Source organism: Helobdella robusta (genome assembly GCF_000326865.2).
Source record: "Helobdella robusta unplaced genomic scaffold HELROscaffold_25, whole genome shotgun sequence".
Taxonomy (NCBI): Eukaryota; Metazoa; Annelida; class Clitellata; order Rhynchobdellida; family Glossiphoniidae; genus Helobdella; species Helobdella robusta.
The window spans coordinates 43,494-65,959 of NW_008704310.1; the positions used below are offsets into that span (position 1 = coordinate 43,494).

The 22,466-nt window shown below is 36.2% G+C and overlaps 2 protein-coding genes across 2 annotated transcripts; one reads left to right on the forward strand and one right to left on the reverse strand.

Moving 5' to 3' along the window:
* Positions 1-482: 482 nt before the first annotated feature.
* HELRODRAFT_137676 (hypothetical protein) lies at positions 483-1,284 on the reverse strand (the record flags this gene model as incomplete). Its single annotated transcript, XM_009019534.1, has 3 exons — positions 483-599; positions 795-890; positions 1,225-1,284. Coding segments are annotated over 3 exons (273 nt in total), but the record flags the coding sequence as incomplete, so codon positions are not given.
* Positions 1,285-20,178: 18,894 nt separating this feature from the next.
* Positions 20,179-21,108, forward strand: HELRODRAFT_79677 (hypothetical protein; the record flags this gene model as incomplete). Its single annotated transcript, XM_009019535.1, has 1 exon — positions 20,179-21,108. A coding segment is annotated over one exon (930 nt), but the record flags the coding sequence as incomplete, so codon positions are not given.
* Positions 21,109-22,466: the final 1,358 nt, after the last annotated feature.

Consider the following 22,466-nt stretch of genomic DNA (forward strand, 5'->3'; position numbering starts at 1 on the left):
CAAGTTAGGCATCTCAATAGATATTAAAAAAATTAAAAAATGTTATTTGACTTTTGTTAGTTGTACTTCTAAATGTAAGACAAATATATAAAATCTCATTAACGTTATCTGAACTGTACGAAAACTCACAAACACGTCAGCAAGAAAATGTTGTTATTATTTTCTCAAAATAATTTGTCATGGCAATTTTTTTCAATGCTGGAAAAAAATTTATTATTTTAATAACAATGATCATTTACTCAGGTGAACATGCAGTTGGTCTGTTTGTCAGTCTGTCAAAACCGCAGTTGAAATAATCATCGTTCGGCGATGCGTTCCTCTGGTACCAAATTTTCGGAGATGACTTGGCGTAAGGCAGCTTCCACAAATCAGCACAGGCGTCGTCTCTTGACTGGCATTTGCCGTTGTAGCAAAAATTGCGCTTCTTCAAAAAAATTTTTAACTTGAAATGTTATGTTAAAAAAAATGTCCATTTTTACCGAGCACATGTGTCCATTCTTCTTAAAGGCGTCTAAACATGCAGCTCTCTGGCCATCGCAGAGGTCTTGCAGGTCGCATTCATTTTGAGGACTCCTGCATAAGCTTCCGTTCGACTTAATCTAACGTGTTTTTTATTTATTATACTGAAAATTTTTGCAATGCGTAGAATGTTTAAAATATTTCAATTTTTTTTATTAAGCCAAAGTTCACGATTTGCAGATTTTAGATTGAAAATATTTTTTGGTGATATTTTTTTGCGATTGCTTCATAAAATAAAGAGTTCCATTTACAACGACTGCAGCTGATATACAAACTTTGCAGGCCCGCAAGTGACAGCAACCTCCAGTGGCACACATGGATCCATTTTTCAACTTACATGTCTCCACGTTGCAACACACTGGAGAACAAATCTATATTGTTGTTTTCATTGCTGTTTAAATTTCGTTGTTAGAATTAATATTTGTGAATTAACGGAATTAACATTCTCTGAACTTTCGAACTGTTCAAAAATATTTTAAAACTGTTTCAAAAACGTTTATTGAAGTGAAATCTAATAAATTACAAAATTTTCAGAAAATTTTTTTGGAGTTACTGCTTAGAAGAAATGTTGAAAAAATTTCAATAAACAGCCAGTAGGTAGGTAAACATGGTGGGTTTTTCGATTTAGTGATGGAACTGATGACAGAAACAGGGTTTGCAGAATAATAGGTAGGAAGTTAGGTAGGTAGGTAAGTAGGTACATACATTGTTTGGAAGTTCTCCGCAATCGCATTCCTCCCCTGCCTCCAGAAGTCCGTTGCCACATTTAATTTGCTGATATTTCCTCACTGGCAGTTGATTGAGACACTTCATTTCTTTTCGCATTTCTTTGATTTTTTTGACGGAACATTTTGACCAGTGATTATTTTTTTGCCTTTTTTCATAATGAAAACAAATTTGTTTCAGCAAATTATTTGTTAATGCTAAAAATTTCAATAACTAAAATTACTTAAAAACTAATTTATGGATTTTCATCAGAAAAGTTCAAAAAAATTTCTCAGTTCATTGGATGACTGACCAATTTTTGAAAAGTTTTGAAAACTTAGGCTACTTTTTAAAGTAAAAAAAATTGCCAGAATTAAAATCAAAACAATTTTGAAAAGTTAAATTTTGATATTTTTTACTAACGATGCTTTTTTATTCATTATGCAATGTTGATCTGCACAAAGACAGCCTGCCGTGTCCTCCACATGTCTCAGACCCAAGTTGTGTCCTATCTCGTGAGCTATTGCCAATCCGATCAGGAATATTGAACGTGAATTCGCCTTATTCGGAAAAACTTTTAATTATTCAAAATTTTAATTTCATTTGCACTTCAGCTGGTAATTAAAAATAAACAAATAAAATAAAATTTAACGTACAGATATCCACACAGCACTTTCGTCAGAGCACATTTGTCCAACTGTTGCCAAAGCCATTTCAAAATAGGGATAACTTCTGGAATGATTTTTGAAAAAAGACTTATTTTAGTGAAATCAAGTGAGGATATTGAAGTTTATAACCGTACACAAATAAGATAGCTGTATCGTAAAAGGGAACTTTTGGGGCAATGTTTTTGTTGAGATACTTTATCCAAATGTTCATCAGTATATTCCCGTTCTTCGTCAGTGAAATCATCTTCTTTTTCCAGATTTCAAATCCAACAATGGTAATGTACATATTCAATCTTTGATAAAACTGCAAATGAGTCAACAAAATTAGGCAATGACTTTCTTATTGTTGAGAGTTAATGAGCACCTGATTGGCCACACCGAAAGCCACTAGAAGATCTTGCAATGATTCATTATTACGATTCTCACCTTTTATTGTCTGCTGATATTGTGAATTCAATTTAAAAAATAATCTTAAAAAAAATTTAAATTAGAATTGTTCAACTAAATCATATATGCTTATGATCAAGTTGGTAGGAATTTGAAATGTTTAGACTAACTAAACTGTAATCCATGACAAAATAGACTTTGACGTTTCTAGCTATTGGCATTTTTATTGAATTAGCACTTTTATAGTTTCTCTTTAAAAAAAAAATCAAAAATTTAAAAATTAGCCAAATTAATCAGTTTTGTCCTGGCAACAAACAAACAAAACAAATATTCAATATAAAATTTAAGGGTACTTTTAATCTTCTCAACTTCGCCCATTCCAAGATATTCTCTTGAGGCACTCCTAATTAATTTATATAGAGAAAGATGCTTGAAACATAATAGGTATACGATACTGTGCAAATCAGCGCTATATAAATGCTCATATTATCATTGATAAACTACCAAGAATCACATCATAATAATTTTTTAAGTCCACACATTTTAGAGGTACAATGCAATGCAGGTGACGGTGAGTTACAACACTTACCCTCTAAAAATTCTCATAAAAATATGTACTTGCTTACATAATCGTTTAAACGTTTCTCGTATTAAAAGTACTTTTAACCTTTATAAGCTCAAAATATCAAAATTTATTTTACAAATTATTTTCGAAAAATTGAAACAAAGATTTTCAATGAAAGATGAACGTTAATTGTTACAAAATAGGTTGTGCCGTTATTTTCAGTCAATTTGAAAACGTTCATTGTATTCGTCACATACAAACTCATGTTCAGCAATTTTTATGACAAGCCTGATTCTATGAATAGAATATTTATTGAAATTTTTAAAATGTATGATAAAATTATTGTCTTACCACATCTGAATTTCACTCTGTCATCCTTCTTACTTATAAGAACGGATTTAAACTCATTCGGTCGAATTGATGTAACTTCGTATATCTCTTCATTTCTGGTGAAAATTCCTCTGCATTAGAAAAAAAACATAACAAAATTTTTTATTTTATGTATAAATGTGAAAACCTTATCTCGGGGCAGAAAGAAATTACGACAAAATTTGAAACATTGTTGGCTATCGTCCCAGAATACAGACAACTCACCTCTAACTTCTAAATTGTGATTAACTTTTTATTATCATCATTGTTAATAATAATAATAATAATAATTATTATTATTCGTTACAATCAGTGGTAAACTCAATTCATTTTAAAAATAATTGAAGGGCATAAACTTATGTACATTGTTAGGAAATTTCTTTCCTATTGCATCGTCATCATTTTCAAACTTGTCATACGATGACTGCAGTACGTTTCTAGTGAACGAAAAATTAAATTGTTTTGTTATAGATAAACATAATTTTTCTAAGTAAATAAAATTAATATTCATTAATATATTGTCAATTCGCTACTCTGCATCCAAAAAGCCTCGAGTCTGCGTGTATATTTCGAAAAGATGATACTAGTCTCTTTGAAAAGACATTGTCTCAACTTGAGAGGTAACGCATTTCAAACCTTGCTGAAAAATTACTTTTGCTTTTATGGTCCGTTTTTCTGAAACTTTTTTTTTCTTTCTAACTATTTCTCCATCACTTACAAAGTTTAGGCGGATTTCAAGGCCACCCGTTTTTGCAATATTCAAATAGTAGCGCTGCTTAACACAGGATGTTGGAGTCGGATGAAAAATATTCAATTCCGACCCACGCCCCTCGGAAAATTTCAACTCCGACACTCTGGTTGAACAACACGGGAACGGCGCTTTGAAAATATTTTCATTGATAGATTGATTTAAAAATTAAGGCTAGATAGCGTAATGCAATTGCATAATAAACCAGTTGAATTGAAGTACTTGTGGTTAAATAGCTTGTTGACCTATTTTGAATAAAAACATCAAAATTTGGAATACCAAATAATTAAAAATAGTTCACCTATCTGCTTTTAAATTTAGCCAAAATTGAATTGCGTTGTTTTTCCACGCTGCAATGGTTATGGTGGAGCCAGCGCTAATAATCTAGGCAATAAACAATTTAAAAAAAAACTTTTTTGTAAAATTAATCATAGGTTTGAAAAAATACTTCTCTGTAATTTGGAACAATTTCGCTCTTGTTAATATCATAGTATGACAAAATGAATGTTTTTTCTGTTGGCAATGGATTTCATAAAAAAGTTGTAGTTAAATCAGTCAAATAAATAAATAAATTATTATGCTCTGCGATGAAATGACTAAAACCACCAGCGTAAAAACTTGCTGGACTTCTTTACCGAGAAATTTACAAGAATCATTAGTTAGATGTTTATTTTTTGACTGCACTTCAAATTAATCAATTTATGCTAAGTTTGGAAGACTGTAATTCCTTAGCTCAGGCGGACGATTCTGCCTTCAAAACTAGTCACTGCAGTTCTCATTATGCGCGCTATTGAAACAATACGCCTTTCCGTGAAATATAATTATTAACCTGCATGAAGTTTCAGAAAGAAGAGAGAAAAAAAGATGATCATTGCTAATAAGCATTCTTGTTTTTATTTGAAACATAAACAGTGACATCACAACCAATTCAACAAAATTAATTAAGTTGAGAAAATATCACTCCGTTTTTTAAAATGCAAGTTTAATTTTTTCTCTTCATCCTTTTCTGAGTTGAAACCATTCAAATACATGTGAGCCTTATGATTAACTTGGGATAACATAACATACATGCTTTTAACGACTCGAGGAAACCTAGTTTCTTGTCGGACCACATTTTAGTCTGAAAATTATATTTCTTATTTTAAGTTTGATTTATTTTTTGACAACTATATAAAATGAATTCTTTGAAGAATATTGTACAGCTGACATATTTTTTTTTATTTGGTATTAGAATAAATTAGTCTTTCTGGTGTTACAAAACTAAATTTTTGTTCTCTTCAGCTAGAGCTTAGGAGAACAAAATTGTATAGAAATGCCGTTTCAAGATTCATAAAGATTGATATTAATGTGTCAAAATTCTGTGAGTTGTTTCAAGTTCTAAGCTAAATAAACAAATAAATTGTATGCCAACAATTTTAAGTTGCATAAAGTTTATTTGAATCGATATTTTGTCGGTTTATTAAAAAAGCAAAACGAGGAGAGATAAAAAAATTTAAAAATTTTTATTAGGACGTGAAACAACATGTTAAATATTTTCATCAAAAAATAAAATGTAACCAGGAAAACTTGTAAGGCAAAACAAAACAATCGCGAACATTGGACAAGAGAGTGGTAGCCTGTGTAAAGTATTTAAGCAAAGTCGACTATAACAAACTACACTCAGCGTGTTAAGCGCCATCTTGCATACATTCATATTAACGTAATAATATTGATTGCGACGATTCTGAGGTTTAAACGATGATTAATTAACGACGCAGCAAAACTTGCGATAACATGAAAACACATGGGAACAACGTTTCAACATTAACTGCGTATTAAGAAAACATATAAAAGTGTTTATTTAGAAAAATATTTGGATATTTTGGTAAACGCAATTCAAATTTGTGATTAATTCAACAGTTCCAATGAATGATTAATTTGAAATAATCGTTTTAATGAATAATTGTATCTTCACGCAATCATTTCATCTATATATCAAACATGCAATGTTTGTTGTACATCTATCCAAATTAAAGCAATAATGCCATTTAAAATCTGCACATGTTTTGACAGACATTTCGTTTTAACTAAGTAAAAAAGGAACATTCGAGCCTATGTTGCGATAGGAATACTGAAAACACATGCAATATATGCAAGGCAAACTCTGAAGAAACTACTAGCACATAAAAACCACACACTCACAGACACACACGCACACACACAGACGCAAAACTGCATACAATAAATTCATCTACAAACTATTCAAGAACATTGCCTGAACGATCTAAACTAATAAAAAATGATAAAATCTAAGAACATTTTGTAAGCACATGCGGTGATTTTTATTTAATAAAAACGTGTAATCATCGTAAGAAAGTAAATATTTCATTCTGTAAATCTTTAGATTTTCAAGTTGAATTTTGCTACAAAAGAAAATTATTTCAAATTATAAAGTTGATTATTTGATGCAATAAATAATCCCTGTTACCAATAACATCTCTTTTCGTATCTATCTCATGATACTCCAAGATACTATCATCTTTTCTCGTCATCATAACTATCATCATCGTCGGCGGGTAGATTGTTATTATAATTATCATTGTTGATACCATCAGTTGAATGGTCGATGGAGTAGCTACTCTCATCAGTATCTTCCCCTTGGAAACGAAGCAAATTGAGAAGTTCATCATTAACTTCATCGCTAGCTTCACTGGATTCATCTTCCTCTTCTTCATCATTAGTGAGTGAGAAATCATCTTCGTCTTTCTTATCATCAACATTATTATCGTAGCCTGGACCATCGTGGTCAATGATTACATTACTCGCGCTGTTCCCACGTTCAATCGCTTTCATGGCCTCGTCTCGATCCCTAGCATCGACATAGTTCCTCCCATCATCTTCCTCATCGCCGTTTCCGTTTCCGTGATCATAATGATTATTAATATGGTTGTAGTTGTGATCGTCATCACTGTCGTCATCGTACTGATTGCGCGCCATGTGGTGGTGATCGTAGGAGCCGTGCTCCTCATCAGCTGGTCCTACCCAGTGTGTTATAACATCTTTCTTGTGGGTCACTGATGTTGGAGAAGAAATTGAAAAAAAATTATGTCACAACTTGACGTATTCAAAATCGCTTCTAAGTGATAAAAATTCGCACGTGATAGTTTGTTGACGTTTATCATCCATCGAAATATATAAACGCTTTCAAACTAACATTTAAATTTCTAAATAATACAATTTTAAGTTAATACAAAAAATTGTATTCCTTATGTGAAAAATGATTTTTATTGAAAAAAAAGGTGTTGGTGTATTTCAGATGGAGCCGTTAACTATTATATATTAAAGTGGGTAGTTAAATTCACCGAAGTGTTGTTGGGCGATATGGAAAATTATTTTTAATTAAAAGTCTCCTAACGATGAAGATGATGATGGTGAAGAGGATGATGATGTTGGTAGAGGTGATGGTGAAGATGATGATAGTGGTGAAGATGATAATGGTGGAGATGATTTGACGATGGAATATGAAAGAATAAAATTAATGAAACGTCACCCACCTTCATTGTCTTCATCTCCTTCCTTTTCTTCTTCCTCATCTTCGTGGACAACTGCCCCACACTGTTGCACATTTTTAGACGCCAAGGCATCTCTGGAGAAATCTACCATTCTTCCATTCAAGAAAATCTGATTCGCCAGCGTTGTTATTGTTAAAACTAGTAGTGTGGTTGTGTTTTCATTGTAAAATTGTTACGCCACTCATCATCATAAACATTTCTCTTTATTACGTAGGTTAATAACTTGTAATCACGATTCATTCTAACAAGAGCATTAAATTGTACAATTTAAAATGATCTCAAAATGGCTGGTAATTATTTTAGAACACAATATAACTGAGATCTTATAACACATTAAGCAATAACTATAATTGCAAATGTAGTATCAACAAATATTTCGCCAATCCACCAAGTCATATAATAAAAACTAATCAAGCAATGAATAAAACTCCTCCAACATGAACTCAAACACACCTTGTGAACACACCCACGAAAACCTTTGAGGACAGGGCAATGTTTGGATGGGATGATTTGTTCCAGGTCAACACCCCCCACAAAGGTCAAAGTTTTCAAGTTCAAACCCAGGTACTCGCCTGGTGCAGTGCCTTTAACAGGAAGTTTGTAAATGTGCATGTGTGCCACTGTGTGAAATTGAAAGGGAAAGATAGAGAGGTCACATACCGAAGAATTGTTGTCGGCCATCGAAGGTCAGCAGCACGTTTTTGTGGTTGACGCTGATGTTGATGTCGTGTCGCGTGCCAACGTCCAGCAACACGCTACAGCTTATTGTGGTTGGGCCTGAGTTGTTTGGAAGGTTACAAAGTTAACTTTCATGATACTTTGCAGATGACTATTTCGTGCATAACTTTGACTTGCGGCTTCAACAACAATTGTGTTGAAATCTGACCACTGTACCCTGTACACTACAAACCAGGTTAGGAAAATATATTTAAGATTTCCTCCTAAGATTTTATTCAAAAGGATGTAATTCTCAGAAAATGTAACCGCAACGCAATAGAAATGCAAAACCAAGATCTTTAATACGAAAGAAATTTTATAAACAAGAAGCACCAACACAAGGGTTCTAAAAATTCACGAATAATTTTAAAATGCCAGCAATTCAACTGTAACAAAAAGGTCAACCAATTGACAGCACAATAAACTAAACAGCATGAAGCAGATACGCGATAGCAAGCAAACAAACAAATAAACAAACGAACGAACAAATAAACATACAAACAAACATCAATATCAACCAACTACAACATCTAATGCCAACCGGATCCAAGATCGTACGTGAAATAAACCCTTCTATCTCTGACGAAGAGAGCCATGAAGTCCTTACCCAGTCCCCCATCGTCTTCCAGCCCCCCATACACAATCAGTCCCTCTCCTTTCTTCCCATGCAGGGTCATCGTGAGGTCAATAGTCAGTATGCTGGAATGTTCTAAGCGTTCCAGGGCAACGAAGGAATTACCGTTGAACACTGGTTCAGTGATGGGCTGACCTGTAGTTGCGTGTGATTTTATTTGGAAATTAGTCATCTTTGTTATTTCATTCTAGGTTGTTAAAAATATGTAGCAGTTTCAATACAATAAGATATGGTTTACAGTGTTGTAGGCAGGAGTTTGCACTAAAAAAGAGTCAAGACATTTTTGATCAGCTTATGTTTTTTAGTAATTTATTACCTAAATAATGCCATTAAATTATTTAAACACACTTTTATAGATCCATTAAAAAGTTTTTATATTTTTTTATAACTAAACCTTCATATTAAGTGCTAACTTTCTGTAGGTTCATAACTCCTCACCTCCCCATTCATACAGTTGTTGGCAGTTTCAACACATACGGGTCTACAAACTCTACAAACAAGAAAATCTAATTCGCAAGCGTTGTTATTGCTAAAACTACTAGTGCGGTTGTGTTCTCATTTTAAAATTGCTACGCCACTCATCATCTTAAACATCTCTTTTTATTACGTAGGTTATTAACTTGCAATCACTATTCATTCTAGCAAGAGCTTTAAATTGTACGATTTAAAATGGTCTCAAAATGGCTTGTAAATATTTTAGAACACAATATAACCGAGATCTTATCACCATTCGTTCTAAATAATCTTTTTTTCTATTTAGAATTCGATTCCACTGCATTTTCACATCTGTGTTAACGATAAACGGCATCTTTTTTACTTTCCACAATCAACAACACCAACCTTCCAGGCAGTTGTCCCCAGCAAGTCCGAGCGGACACGAACACTGGATGGCCACAATGCTGTCGTGTGGACGTTCGTGGCAGACAGCACCTGGGCATGAATCTGTCGTGTGTGCATGTGTGTGTGAGTATGTGCGTGTGTGTGCGTGTGCGTGTGTGCGTGTGGGTTGTGTCGAGTGTTGTGCAGCAGTGGCAATAAAGTATTACATCATATGCGTTTTTTTATTTTCTGTTTCTATTTTTTGTGATTAACTTTTTATTTCTTTTTTTTCCCAGGAAAAACTTTATTACAATTGGCTTCTATAAGAAACATACTTTAAATTTATTTATTATTTTTAATTTTTTTTCACCAGTTTCAAACAAAAAATAAAAGTATCTCAAAATATTTTTCTAAAATCCATCCAACTACACCACTCTTCAATTAAACTCTTCAATGCTCTTCAATTAAACTGACCCCGTCGACAGACCTCCCTGCCACCATCCAGTTCCTCCTCGCAGGCGAACCCCGTCTTGAAGGGACCAGCCCTACAGGTGCCCTTTTCGCAGATACTTCCGTTGTGAACACACAACTGACAGAATGTGAGGGCATGGTGGTTGTGGTAGGAGTCGTCCCCTAGAGATAGCTCCATGCCGTTCACGTTCAGTCTGCTAATACATCCTGTGGTTCGTGTGTGTGTGTGTGTGTGTTTGTGTGTGTGTGTGTGAGAGAGAGAGAGAGAGAGAGAGAGTTTGTATGCCTTTGGGTTGATGGTTTGCTCAGTTTGCAAGTTCAACAGTCTGATTTTTTATCAACCTTGTTTGCCAGTTTACAATGTGAATGTTTACTTTTATTAAGATTTTGTTTAAAGAATTTATGTTCGTTAGCCCGACTGACCATTTTACATAAGAAAAGTTAATAACAATTTTAAATAGTAAAACATTCGACGTCAACCCAATGGAGTACAACAGTTTCACAACAACTTCACTGTGACAAAACTTCGAAACAGTTTTAATGATAGCTGAACACAATGAAACGCAACGACGACATGCCTGCGAATCCGCTTCTGTAGACACTCTGCAGCTGCTTGTGCAGTTGGTGATGTTGGATGTCATGCAGTCCACCGAGATGGACCAGTCTTCCGACATTGAGACCCTGGTGCTGTCCATTCAGACGTCCCTCGTACAACGACCCATCTACGATCAGGTACACTGTGTGTGTGGGGTGTAGGTAGGTGGATGGGAGTGTTTTATAAATGCTTGAATGAGGTTTGCTCACCAACGTTTTTGTTATTTTTTCAGGAGTTGCTATGAAAATAAATTTGTACGAAGAGAAGAAAGGCAGTTCTACAACATTTGACACGTCATCGCAATTTTTATCAAATTCTACCAACCAGTATCTTTCCTCTTCCTAAGACGAACAGTATGCCACTGGTTGAGTTGAGTGGCATGTGATGAGATCATCTGGACACCAGAGCCCGCCTCCATCATCGCAACGAACTTGCCTTCTACCAACAACATCGCCAGGAAGTCGCCACTGTGGTCGTCATCCAGCTCTGCTGCGTCCTGCTGGCCGATGTACAGCAGCAGTCCTGATCGTTGGAGGAAATGACATTTGCAAAATAATTTTGATGTTTGGTTTAGTAAAACTGGCAGACTTGAATGGCCAAGGAAAATATTTTGAAACTATCGATACGATATACAACTAGCCAGGGCAAATTTTTCATAACAGTTTTTAGAACAAATGAAAATTAAGCATGAACCGTTGAGATGAACATTCCACAAATAATGAAATATCAGATTTGACTCAGATACTTTGGGTCCCTTCAGTTTTAATTTTACTGACATATTTAATACGCGGCTACACTGCAAATACTAATGTGAGAATTTTCGATTTTAGTACATCTCTTTATATACTTTATCAAATTCTATCACAATGACAACAAGCAATACGGCAAAAACTGGTTAGAACGTCTCAAAATGAATAAAATTTCAAACAAATTTTAGACATTTTAGGACGGCTGAACTAAATATGAACAAAAAATAATGTAAAATAAATCATTACAGAATGTGTGGCTGACAAAAATCCGCTCTAAAAACAAGAACAATAACAAAATTGGTAATGACAAACAAATCGTATTCAAATGATAAAAAATTGGAATGTGTGAATATTGGTCACAATTCCAGCAGAATAACTTCAAAACTATCGCCAACCATCCTCTTTCTCAGGTTTCAGAGAAATTTCGACTTCAAAACTGGTGAAGATGTACCAATCCGTGCTGCGGAAGGTCATGAAGTTGTGAAGGCCATCAAAGTGGTACACCTTAGCTGGTGGTGGGTGGTGTTTCACTTTTTTTAATTCGTGGTGGAGGTGCATGTGTGTTGGAGATGATGGCTTGTCACCCGTTTGTTCATTTGTGGTGTAAATAAAAAGTTAAATACCGTTAAGTGTTTGTTCATCTATTCATTCATACAGATAACAATCTTTTATTTGATGACACTGCCTTTATAGTTTGAATTTTTACATGCACAACATGAAATAATACGAAATAATTCTTGCCATTCCTGATTTGTTAAAAATCTATTTTAAAATATTTTTCATTGACGACTAAACAAATAAATCTCAAAAAAATTAAATTGCAAAAATTAAGCTGCAAAAACAACATCGATACAGCCTCAACAACCTCAAATACATAATAGAGCACATTACATTAAGAGAGGTAATTATTGATAGAAACCGCTAAACAAACTCCCAAACACTCAACTAACCTTCCATACTGACCAGGACAACCATGAAACGCGATCCCACCTTGTTACTGGCATTGCAAACGTACTCGCCGAAATCTTCGCTCTGCAGGTTCTTTATCGTCAGTTCACCGTTCTCAAACATCTCCAGCTTGTTCGGCTTGGTGCTTGGGGTTTTGGTAGTTTTAGAATTAAATTAGATTTATGAGTAAATAAAGGGGATAACCGTTGTTGAATGCAATACAATTGTCCCAACAGAGATGTCTCGGGATTTGTTTATTAATCAACGTTTAAAAACGTTAATAATGCTGAATCAGTTCATAAATTCAAATTTTGCATCTACTTTTCGTAACCAATTCAAATGAACGTGTGGGTTAAATAATACAAAATAATACTAGCTTCAAAATATAAGTCTTACAACTTAACAACGAAAAAACTTAGCCAAATTAACAAAGAATACTGGTTAAATTCACAAGTTGTTACCAATAAATGACACATCAAACGTATAACAACAAAAACCAACAGAGTAACTTATCTGGCTGGTTATCTGACCAACTCAAGTCTTAAAAACATTCAGCCAACTGACCAAACGACCGGACAATCAAACAAATATCCGACCAAGGGACCATCAACCAGCCAACCATCATCCAAGCAGCCACACCAACCTGATCTCAACTGACTTCTTCGTCCAGGTAACAGTCGGCTTGGGCGTTCCCATCACGTGACACCTGAGAGTGACGTCATCATACTTGCGTACCACGTGACGCCTCTTGCCCCATACCTTCGGTGCAGCTTTTTGAGTGAGATTAAAGAATGGAATAAATATAATGATCGAATGATAAGAAAAAAGTGTGTGTGCTGACTCAAGATGGCATCATCCTAGACGTCGCCCGGAGAAGAAGTACATTGTAACTATAATTATTAACTCCAGAAGAAGGATTGCTTTATTCAACAACATTGGAAATTATCGCTCGCATGCATACTCACCGTGCAAACAGCGTACAAATACGTCTAAATATCAGAGTCTAGCAGTGTATGCTGGGCGGCGCGATGGCGTAATGGCTAAGGGGCCAGGCACTGTTGATGCAGTGTCCGGGTTTGAATGCAAAAAACCCTAACCCTATCACATGCAAAAGTGTGTGATGCATTGGTCCACGTGCATTCATGCACCGTGTGTTTGTTGTAATAATGATGATGCACCTCAGTCGCTTGCCGTGGCGCTATATAAAATGACATTATTATGATTATGATTATTATTATTATTATGATTATTATTATTATTATGATTATTATTATTATTATTATTATTATTATTATACTAACAGAGGACTTCAACGATGAACCGTGAATAAACAACTGAATGATCGTCTTCGTGGTAGCATTCGTATGTGCCTGTGAGTGTTTGTGTGTGTGTGTGTTTCTGCGTGTGTATAAACGTATGTGTGTGAATGTTGATTGTATAAGTAGATGCATGAATGTGTGACTGTGTACTCGCGCGTGTGCGTGTATGTGAGTGCGTGTGTATGTGTGAACGTATATGTCAGTATTGTCAGATTGTATAAGAAGATATATGAATTTGTGTGTCAGCGCCGGTGTATGTATACATGCAAGGATTGCAGGTGCAAATTGTAAAATGCTACACATCTTAGAAAAAAAAAATGAAAGCTAACCCATATCAATAATTTTAAAAGTTATTTACGTGGATATATTCATTTATATATTCATTATAGAAATACGAATAAGTTTAGCTTTGTTTATCGCAGACTAGAATGAATCATCAACTTTAGAACGCAGATCAATAGAAACATGAAGTCAACCAACCGGCATGTTTGGCCTGCACGCGTGGAATGTTCAACTGCAGTCCTCTATTCGAGCCAATCTCTTCGTCCTCAGAGTCCATCTCTTCGTCTTCATCTCCGTCGATATTTTCAGTTAGAGAGCTGTCTGTTCCAACCCTCCTCCATTTGATTTTGTACGAGTGGATGTAGTCTGCATGACGTTTATTTATTTGTTTATTTGTGTATTTATTTTATAACTTAGACCAGAAGCTCATTATAAGATCAAAAAAATTCTCATTCATATTCGCATGTCAAAAATATTTTGTCACCACTTACCAAAAATGATTGTTTTTGATGGAGTATGAAATAAAAAGAAGCATTCAGTTGAAAGGTTCAGTGTGTTTCTCAAAATAGAAGATGCAACAAAAAAAAACTTCTAACAATCACATGGCATCAGTGATGCTAATAACATTTTCAAACAACGAGCAACGAACGTTTATGTTAAATGAACGAAATGTGGATGCAAGACTCAAACACATGACTCAAACACAAGTGAACAAGTGAACAGAAATGGCTCAAACACAAACAAACCAGGAACAGAACACTTCATCAGCATGGCTCCACCAACTTCGTGTTGCACGTTTTCAACTTTGACCTCTGCAACGGTTGGAACGGGTGGGGGTGGGGGAGGGGTGATGACAAGAGGTGGGGGTGTAATTATGTACGGGGGCTGAGTCACCTTGCTGGGAGGGTAGTCGTGGACAGATGAAAAGGACAGTTGAGCCATTGGTGCTGAAAATGGAGAGTTTGTGAGGAGATTGAGGTGCTTTGTGAGGTGCATGTTAGTTGCATGTTGTATCAGCAGCTTTGAAAAGTGATTCATTTTAAAATACGTTGGAAAAATAGCATTCATTAACTAATGATTCTAGTATAAAATATTTTAAAGTTCAATTACAAAATAATTCTTTTAGGCAATTCGATTATTCGTGCTAGAACCATCAGCAGCAGCGAGAAACACAAATTAAAAATTACACCGACAACGAAACCAGCCAAGAGACAGAACAACTGCGAAAATAACAACAACAACAACAACAAATACAACAACAACAACAACAACGTAACAAACAACTGCGACCAACAACCACAATGACAACAACAACAATAACAACAAAACAAACAATTGCGACAGTGTAACCATGTAACGCACCAGTCCTTCTCACGAAAAGATCAATGGATGCGTGTGCATGTTCGTCATTCCTCTTCACATCACACATGTAGCGGTCCTCATCTCCTTCCTGGAAGTTGCAGATTCTGTGGAATGGAATGGGAAGGAGAAGGAAGAAGATGATGAAGGTGATGATGTCGTTGATTGGCAATGATGGAAAAGATAGTGAGAATGAAGATGACGGATATAACGGAGGCAATGATTTATGATTTAATAATTATAATGAATAGTAATAAAAAAATAAAACATAAATTTCATAATTAATTTATATTTTTGTAACTTTACTGGAGCTGTGAGAATTAAACTTTGTGTATGTAGAATAGAAACTTGAGAAATATTTTCTGAAAAATGATTCCAGCATCTGAGACGTACATTAACTTGGGTCCACTTATTTGAATGTTGCTGCCCCAGACGGGTCCATTCATGCGAGCCCACGTGTACACCACATCATCCATGCGATGCTCCAACAGGCAGGTCAGCTCCACGTTGTCCCCGATGCTGACCACCTGTCTCGACGTTTCGATGCGAGGTTGCAAGGGAACTGCAGAGAGGTGAGAACGTGAGCAAGTTTTGTAATAAAATGAAAAAAAAATCAATAGTTATTCATTTTTATTTAGTTATTAGTTATTCAATAGTTATTCATTCATTCAGATTCATTTTTTAAAATTGGTGAAGCCAACTTTATGGAGTGTATATGATTACAATTACAAACGCAAAACACGAACCCAACAATTTGACGTGAGCAAAGGAGTGGATGACCTCACCGCTTTTCTTGACCACGGTGCACTGGTAGACCCCCTCATCCCCTGGCTGAGCGTGCTCCACCACCAGCATCTCCCTCATCACCCTCGCGTACTGGGGTAGAGACAACTTGTGACCTTGACTCATAGATCTGGACCACGTGACACGATCCGACATCTCATTGGCCAGGCAACGAAGGGTGATGGTACCGCCTGGTTCGAAAGACTGCTGAGGTGGGTGGATGCCCTTGTTCGCCATCGAGTCGTAAGCTGGATTGAAAGGTGCGAATGTTGTTGCTTGAAGAAGCTGCTTTCTTAAAGTTCGAATGATAACATTCATCTTAAATGCATTTAAAATTATCTAATTTGAAAACCGTTATCAACAAATTAGTAATTTTAAAATTGAGCGAAATTCCAACTGACCATAAAGTTGCACGTTAACAGTGCTGTGGACCTCTCCGTGTGAATGCCTCAACGTGCACTTGTACGTGCCCACCTCGTCAGCACTCAAACTCTCAATTACCAGGTGCGAGCCGTTCGTCTGTCAGGTCGGTGGTTCGTCGGGGAACAAAATATAATCTAATGCACACTATGCAACAATTTAAAACATAAATATGATGATGTATGAGCTTGTTTTCTCAATTTAATTAATTAAATTTTAAATTGTCTTCATTTTTTTGTTATTTCTACTCATATCTTAATATCCTAAAAACGTTAACTGACTTTGACATTAGAGGTCATGTGACCATCGACCTTGGACCACGTGACCACGTTATTATGATGGTTCCCATCAAGGGTGGCATTGATTTTGCACTCGATGGTCACCCGATCGTTCAAGAGGGCCACCACAAAGTTCCTCTGCTGCTGCTGATGCTGGTGATGTTGCTGGTGCGTGGAACCTGCTGGCAGAGCTGAGTGTGTGTGTGTATATATATGTGTGTGTGTTTGTGTGCGCGTGTGTGCGCGTGTATGTGAGGTCTGTATTGTGTTTGAATGTTTGGTTGTGTTTATGTAAATACCTTTATATGTATATGTATTCGCCTTAAGAACGTCAAAATGGCAACACAAAAATAAACAGTTTTTCAGTTTACAAAAATTTAATTTGTTTTTAAAAAAAGATTCTTGACAAATAGATTTCTTAAATTTAAATTGATTTTTAACTGCTGGATAATGCAAATCAACATCGAAATATTTTAACGATACAAGTACTTATCATGTATGCAATAACTGAAAACAACAGCGGGAAAGCATCCCGCGGAAAGCCCACCTGGAAGTTTGGACATGTGGACAGTGACGAAGTTGTACTCGTGATGTACACCATACTGATCCTCAACAGTAACGTTGCACATGTACTTCCCTCCATCTTCCGGATTGCAAGATGGAATGATCAGCTGGTCGTCACGTCTCAAAACACCTAAGATCGAAGTTGAGAAGAACTTCTAGAAGATTATTTGATTTTGATTGAAGTGATAAACGTGTCATACTTGTTGTGAATAGCTTAAGCGACTCGATAACATCTATAAGTAACCAAAAATCATTGCGTCTAAGCAAATTATCACAAAATAAATTTACAAAAACAAACAAAAATAATAATTTACGTAAAAAAAACAATTTTAAAATAAGCAAATCAATTAATTCAAAATTTTTCTCCCAACCAAAAGAACAAACAAATTTCAATTGAAACAAACCAACAAAACAAACGAACGAAACAAACAGCAAACCAGCCAACTCCACACCGACAACAACTCCTCCATAGACCACCTTTTGGCAGGCCACCTCCGGGTCGATGCCACTGAATGCCTCTGACGCCCGTGTGATGGGAGGACCGACAGGTGAGCACCACATCTTCACCCAACCTACCTTCGCTCTGCTGATGGTTCACATCTATGTGGACTGCTGGACTGCGCTCTTCAAAAAAAAGTTTGATGAGTGTGTGTTGTGGTGTGTGTGTGTGTGTGTGTGTGTGTGTGTGTGTGTGTGTGTGTGTGTGTGTGTGTGAGGAATACAATTTGAGTGTACGTCAAATCAGTGACATATGATTTGATTGAATTTTATTCAAATGGTGAAAACGCTGAGGTATTAAAACATAAACACAAAACAGCCAAAATACATTTAAAAATAATCGCTAAATTATAAAATCATATATTACAAGTGCAGCTAACAAAATCTTTTAAAACTTTTTTTCATAGAAATTAAACAATTCGGTGTTTCAAGAAACTGTTAGCACGATGAAACTCCACAACAACCAGCCAGCCTCTCCACTCATCAACCAACCGACAACATGGATCTTGAAATAGGTTTTTCCTACGGCAACATTCTGATGAGGACGCGTGGCGACGCATGCATAGGTACCAACATTGTGCGTCAACACGTGTGCTGTGTAGATGGTGTGCTGGTAGGGCAGGTGCGCCATGTTCCCTGGCAGATGCTTGCTGCCATTGAACTCCCAGTGTATGTTGTAGGGCGGCTGTAAAAGTGCGTGCAATTTGAAATTATGTGTAATGTACGTATACGCATTAAATTTTAAAATGATTTATCTTGTCGTTGAAGTTTTTTTTTTACAACGGAACATGCATACATTATTTATAAATATGACTGCAAACATTTAGACAACAAATTGTTTCAAATAGTCCACTTGAACGCTCGGATCGATGCAGCATGTGATCTGCATGGCATCACCAACAAAGTACGTGTTGGACAAGTAGACCTCAACCGGCGTCCCAGCATGCTTCGGCTGGTGATCATCGGATGCCCCTGGCTGAGCCTGAGATGAGTCTGCAAATCATTTGCGTATTGATGCTGGTGTGAGAGTGTTGGTGAAGAAATTTTCATGTAATAATGCCGATGCAAATGGATATGCGAAACTGTTGACATGCATTGACTTCCCTTCAATATAACTAATCTTTTCTTCAATAACAATGTTGAAAGTATTAAAAATGTTTATTTCCCCATTTATTTGATGCTCATTAAAACCAAATAATAAATAAATTTATTTAAATAAATGGAGCTACGTAGCTGATAAGCGGCATGGCAATGCAACGATGAAGACGCCTGATTCTGCTGGTGCAGTGGCAGGGTTCGGGATTGTAAAAATGTAGATGAAGAATTAACTGTGCAAAATACCAAGAGAAAATTTTCAATTTATCTATATTGATGTTTATAGAAATGTAAAAACCTTGTTCGTGGTGATGGTAATGGCGGGGTATGCAGCCTGAGTGAGATCTGACGTATTCGCTACTGCATCTGATCATAAAATTCGTGGTTTATATTTTGCATCACATATCTAAATACTCAGAAACCCACTTACACCACCATCATCAATCAACAGCATCATCCCCAATAGTACCACCACCACCCATACTCACTCTTCACAGGTTCTTCCCATTTTTCCTGCCTCACATTCATCACACGTCGGCTGACCATCATAGTCCAAGCGACATCTCAGTAAAGTTCTGTTGAATGTGTTAGATGAGGTGGATGCTCAATTGCTCTCTTAGTTCACTTTATTCATTTTTTTGCTCAAAATATAAAAACAGATTTTTAAAAATGGTCCCACAAAAAATATTTTAGAAAAATAAATAAAGATATATCGTAAATGATAAGAAATTGATGCCATAAACAAATGAAAAAAATTAGTCTAGTAATGATTTTATTTTAATAGTTGCAATGATAAACAGCCGTTAGTTGAAATTAGGCTAAATAAAACAGTTTGTAACTAAAAAGTGAGGAAAAAAATAACTAAATGAAAAAGTCCAAAATTGATACTTATAGGCACAACACATAATAATAACAAGCCACACATAATATGCAACGACCCAACAATGCTCAACTGCACATAGATATTTACCACACAAACAACAGCACATAAAGGTTTACAACACACACAACAGAAGACGTTCAAACCCTTCACTAGCACTCCTTCCACATGGACACATCCGACACGGAACATCCCTAGCTGGATCTCCGTAGAAACCCGGCAGGCATAATTCACAATTAAGACCGACAGTTCCGGGTTCACAGTCTTTCGGATAACCATAATGTGGTTGCTGTGGATCGTAACCTGGATATGGAAGCTGAGGTTTGTAACCTGGAAGTGGAGGCTGTGGCTCGTAACCTGGATGTGGAGGCTGTGGTTCGTGGCCAGGATGTGGAGACTGTGATTCGTAACCTGGATGTGGAGGCTGTTGTTCGTGGCCAGGATGTGGAGGCTGTGGCTCATAACCTGGATGTGGAAGCTGTGGCTCGTAACCAGGATGTGGAGGCTGTGGCTCGTAACCTGGATAAGGAGGCTGTGGCTCGTAACCAGGATGTGGAGGTTGTGGCTCGTAACCAGAATGTGGAGGCTGAGGTTCGTATCCAAGATGTGGAGGCTGAGGTTCGTAACCAGGATGTGGAGGCTGTGGCTCGTAACCAGGATGTGGAGGCTGAGGTTCGTAACCAGAATGTGGAGGCTGAGGTTCGTAATCAGGATGTGGAGGCTGAGGTTTGTAACCAGGATGTGGAGGCTGTGGCTCGTAACCTGGATAAGGATGCCAAGGTTCGTAATCAGGATGTGGTTGCTGTGGCTCGTAACCAGGATGTGGAGGCTGTGGCTCGTAACCAGAATGTGGTGGCTGAGGTTTGTAACCTGGAAGTGGAGGCTGTGGCTCGTAACCTGGATAAGGAGGCTGAGGTTCGTAACCAGGATGTGGAGGCTGAGGTTCGTAACCAGGATGTGGAGGCTGTGGCTCGTAACCAGGATGTGGAGGCTGAGGTTCGTAACCAGGATGTGGAGGCTGAGGTTCGTAACCAGGATGTGGAGGCTGTGGCTCGTAACCTGGATAAGGATGCCAAGGTTCGTAATCAGGATGTGGTTGCTGTGGCTCGTTATCGGGATGTGGCTCATATCCAGCATGGGGTTCATAACCTGGGTATGGTGATTGTGGTTTGTTACCAGGTTTAGGCGGAAAAGGCCGTACTATAAAACAAATCTCGAATGTTAAAAAACTTATTAACAATAATAATAAAGTAATAATAGCAACGGCAACAACAATAATAATTACACTGATATGGTGAATGTTATTAAAATACTATCATTATTATTCACGTTATGCAGATATTTTTAGAGTGCTCATTTATAGCTCGATAAACGTTTTAACTCAAAAACGGGTTTTAGTTTTTTTTTCAATATTCCCTACTTGATGTTTTTTTAATTCTATCGGAAAAATCTTATAAAACGTTCAACCGCAAATTGCAAAATCTTTAAAGCATTCACTGACTTGACTTGCTAAACCTGATAATCGTCGTGCCAGCTAGAGCTGAAAATTGTTTTATCGGTAAATCTATCTTGCATATACCTATCAAAACTTTTGGAGCTCCACTATCGGCACAACTTCAGAGCGCATTACTAAAACCTTGAAGTTATTTCCATTTTTAAATAAAAGTTCAACCAGCCCGCAAAGTAATGACGTCATAAGATCATAACTTCCCTAATTGTTTATTTGTATAGCTGCACAATCTCAAACCGATTTTATTCTGTTTTTGCTTATATTAGAGCGCCAACTAAGCAGACGGTTTGAAAAATCAACTACATTATTAGCAGCAAGCTGGTAAGAATAGCTTTTAATATTTATATTATATTCGTCACAGTCATTGCGATCATCCGGACTGTCTCTTAGAATATTTAAAAAAGAATTAAAAACATATTTGTTCACTGTTAAATTTTGATAATTTTAGTTAAGGTGTTGTGTTTTTTTTAATAGTATTGTAGACTTCAATGTTTATATAATTACGATAGCGCCTCTGAGAACATTTAATTGGCGCTATATAAGTTTCTTATTGATATTGATATTGATTCTTATTTATATGTCGGCAAATTTAATGAGTTGCCCAGCCAAAACCGACACTGAAAAATAGCGACCTTATCTTTAGGTCATTTAAATCACCCTAAAAAGCATATTTCATATTTCACCACACATCAGATATATTTTATTCTTGTTTCATTTTAAATTCTGTGTGACCACGTTAATAATGAAAAATTTTTGCAGACAATAGTTGTATTGTATAATTGACTTCACCATTCCAACTCAGCTTTATGACAACTTGCATCTTGCATGTAGGAATAAATACAAAAACCAAAACGTGTTATTTTACTTCTAATACCATAAGTATAAAAAAATAAAAAAAGAGCTTAGTACAGAATTTCTGAAGTACATCATTGTAAACAATTAAGACTGCTCTCCGTTTGCAACTTCAAATATGTAGCTACAACTTGAAAAAATGAAAAACGAATGAAACAAATAAACAGTGCCCCGTAACAAA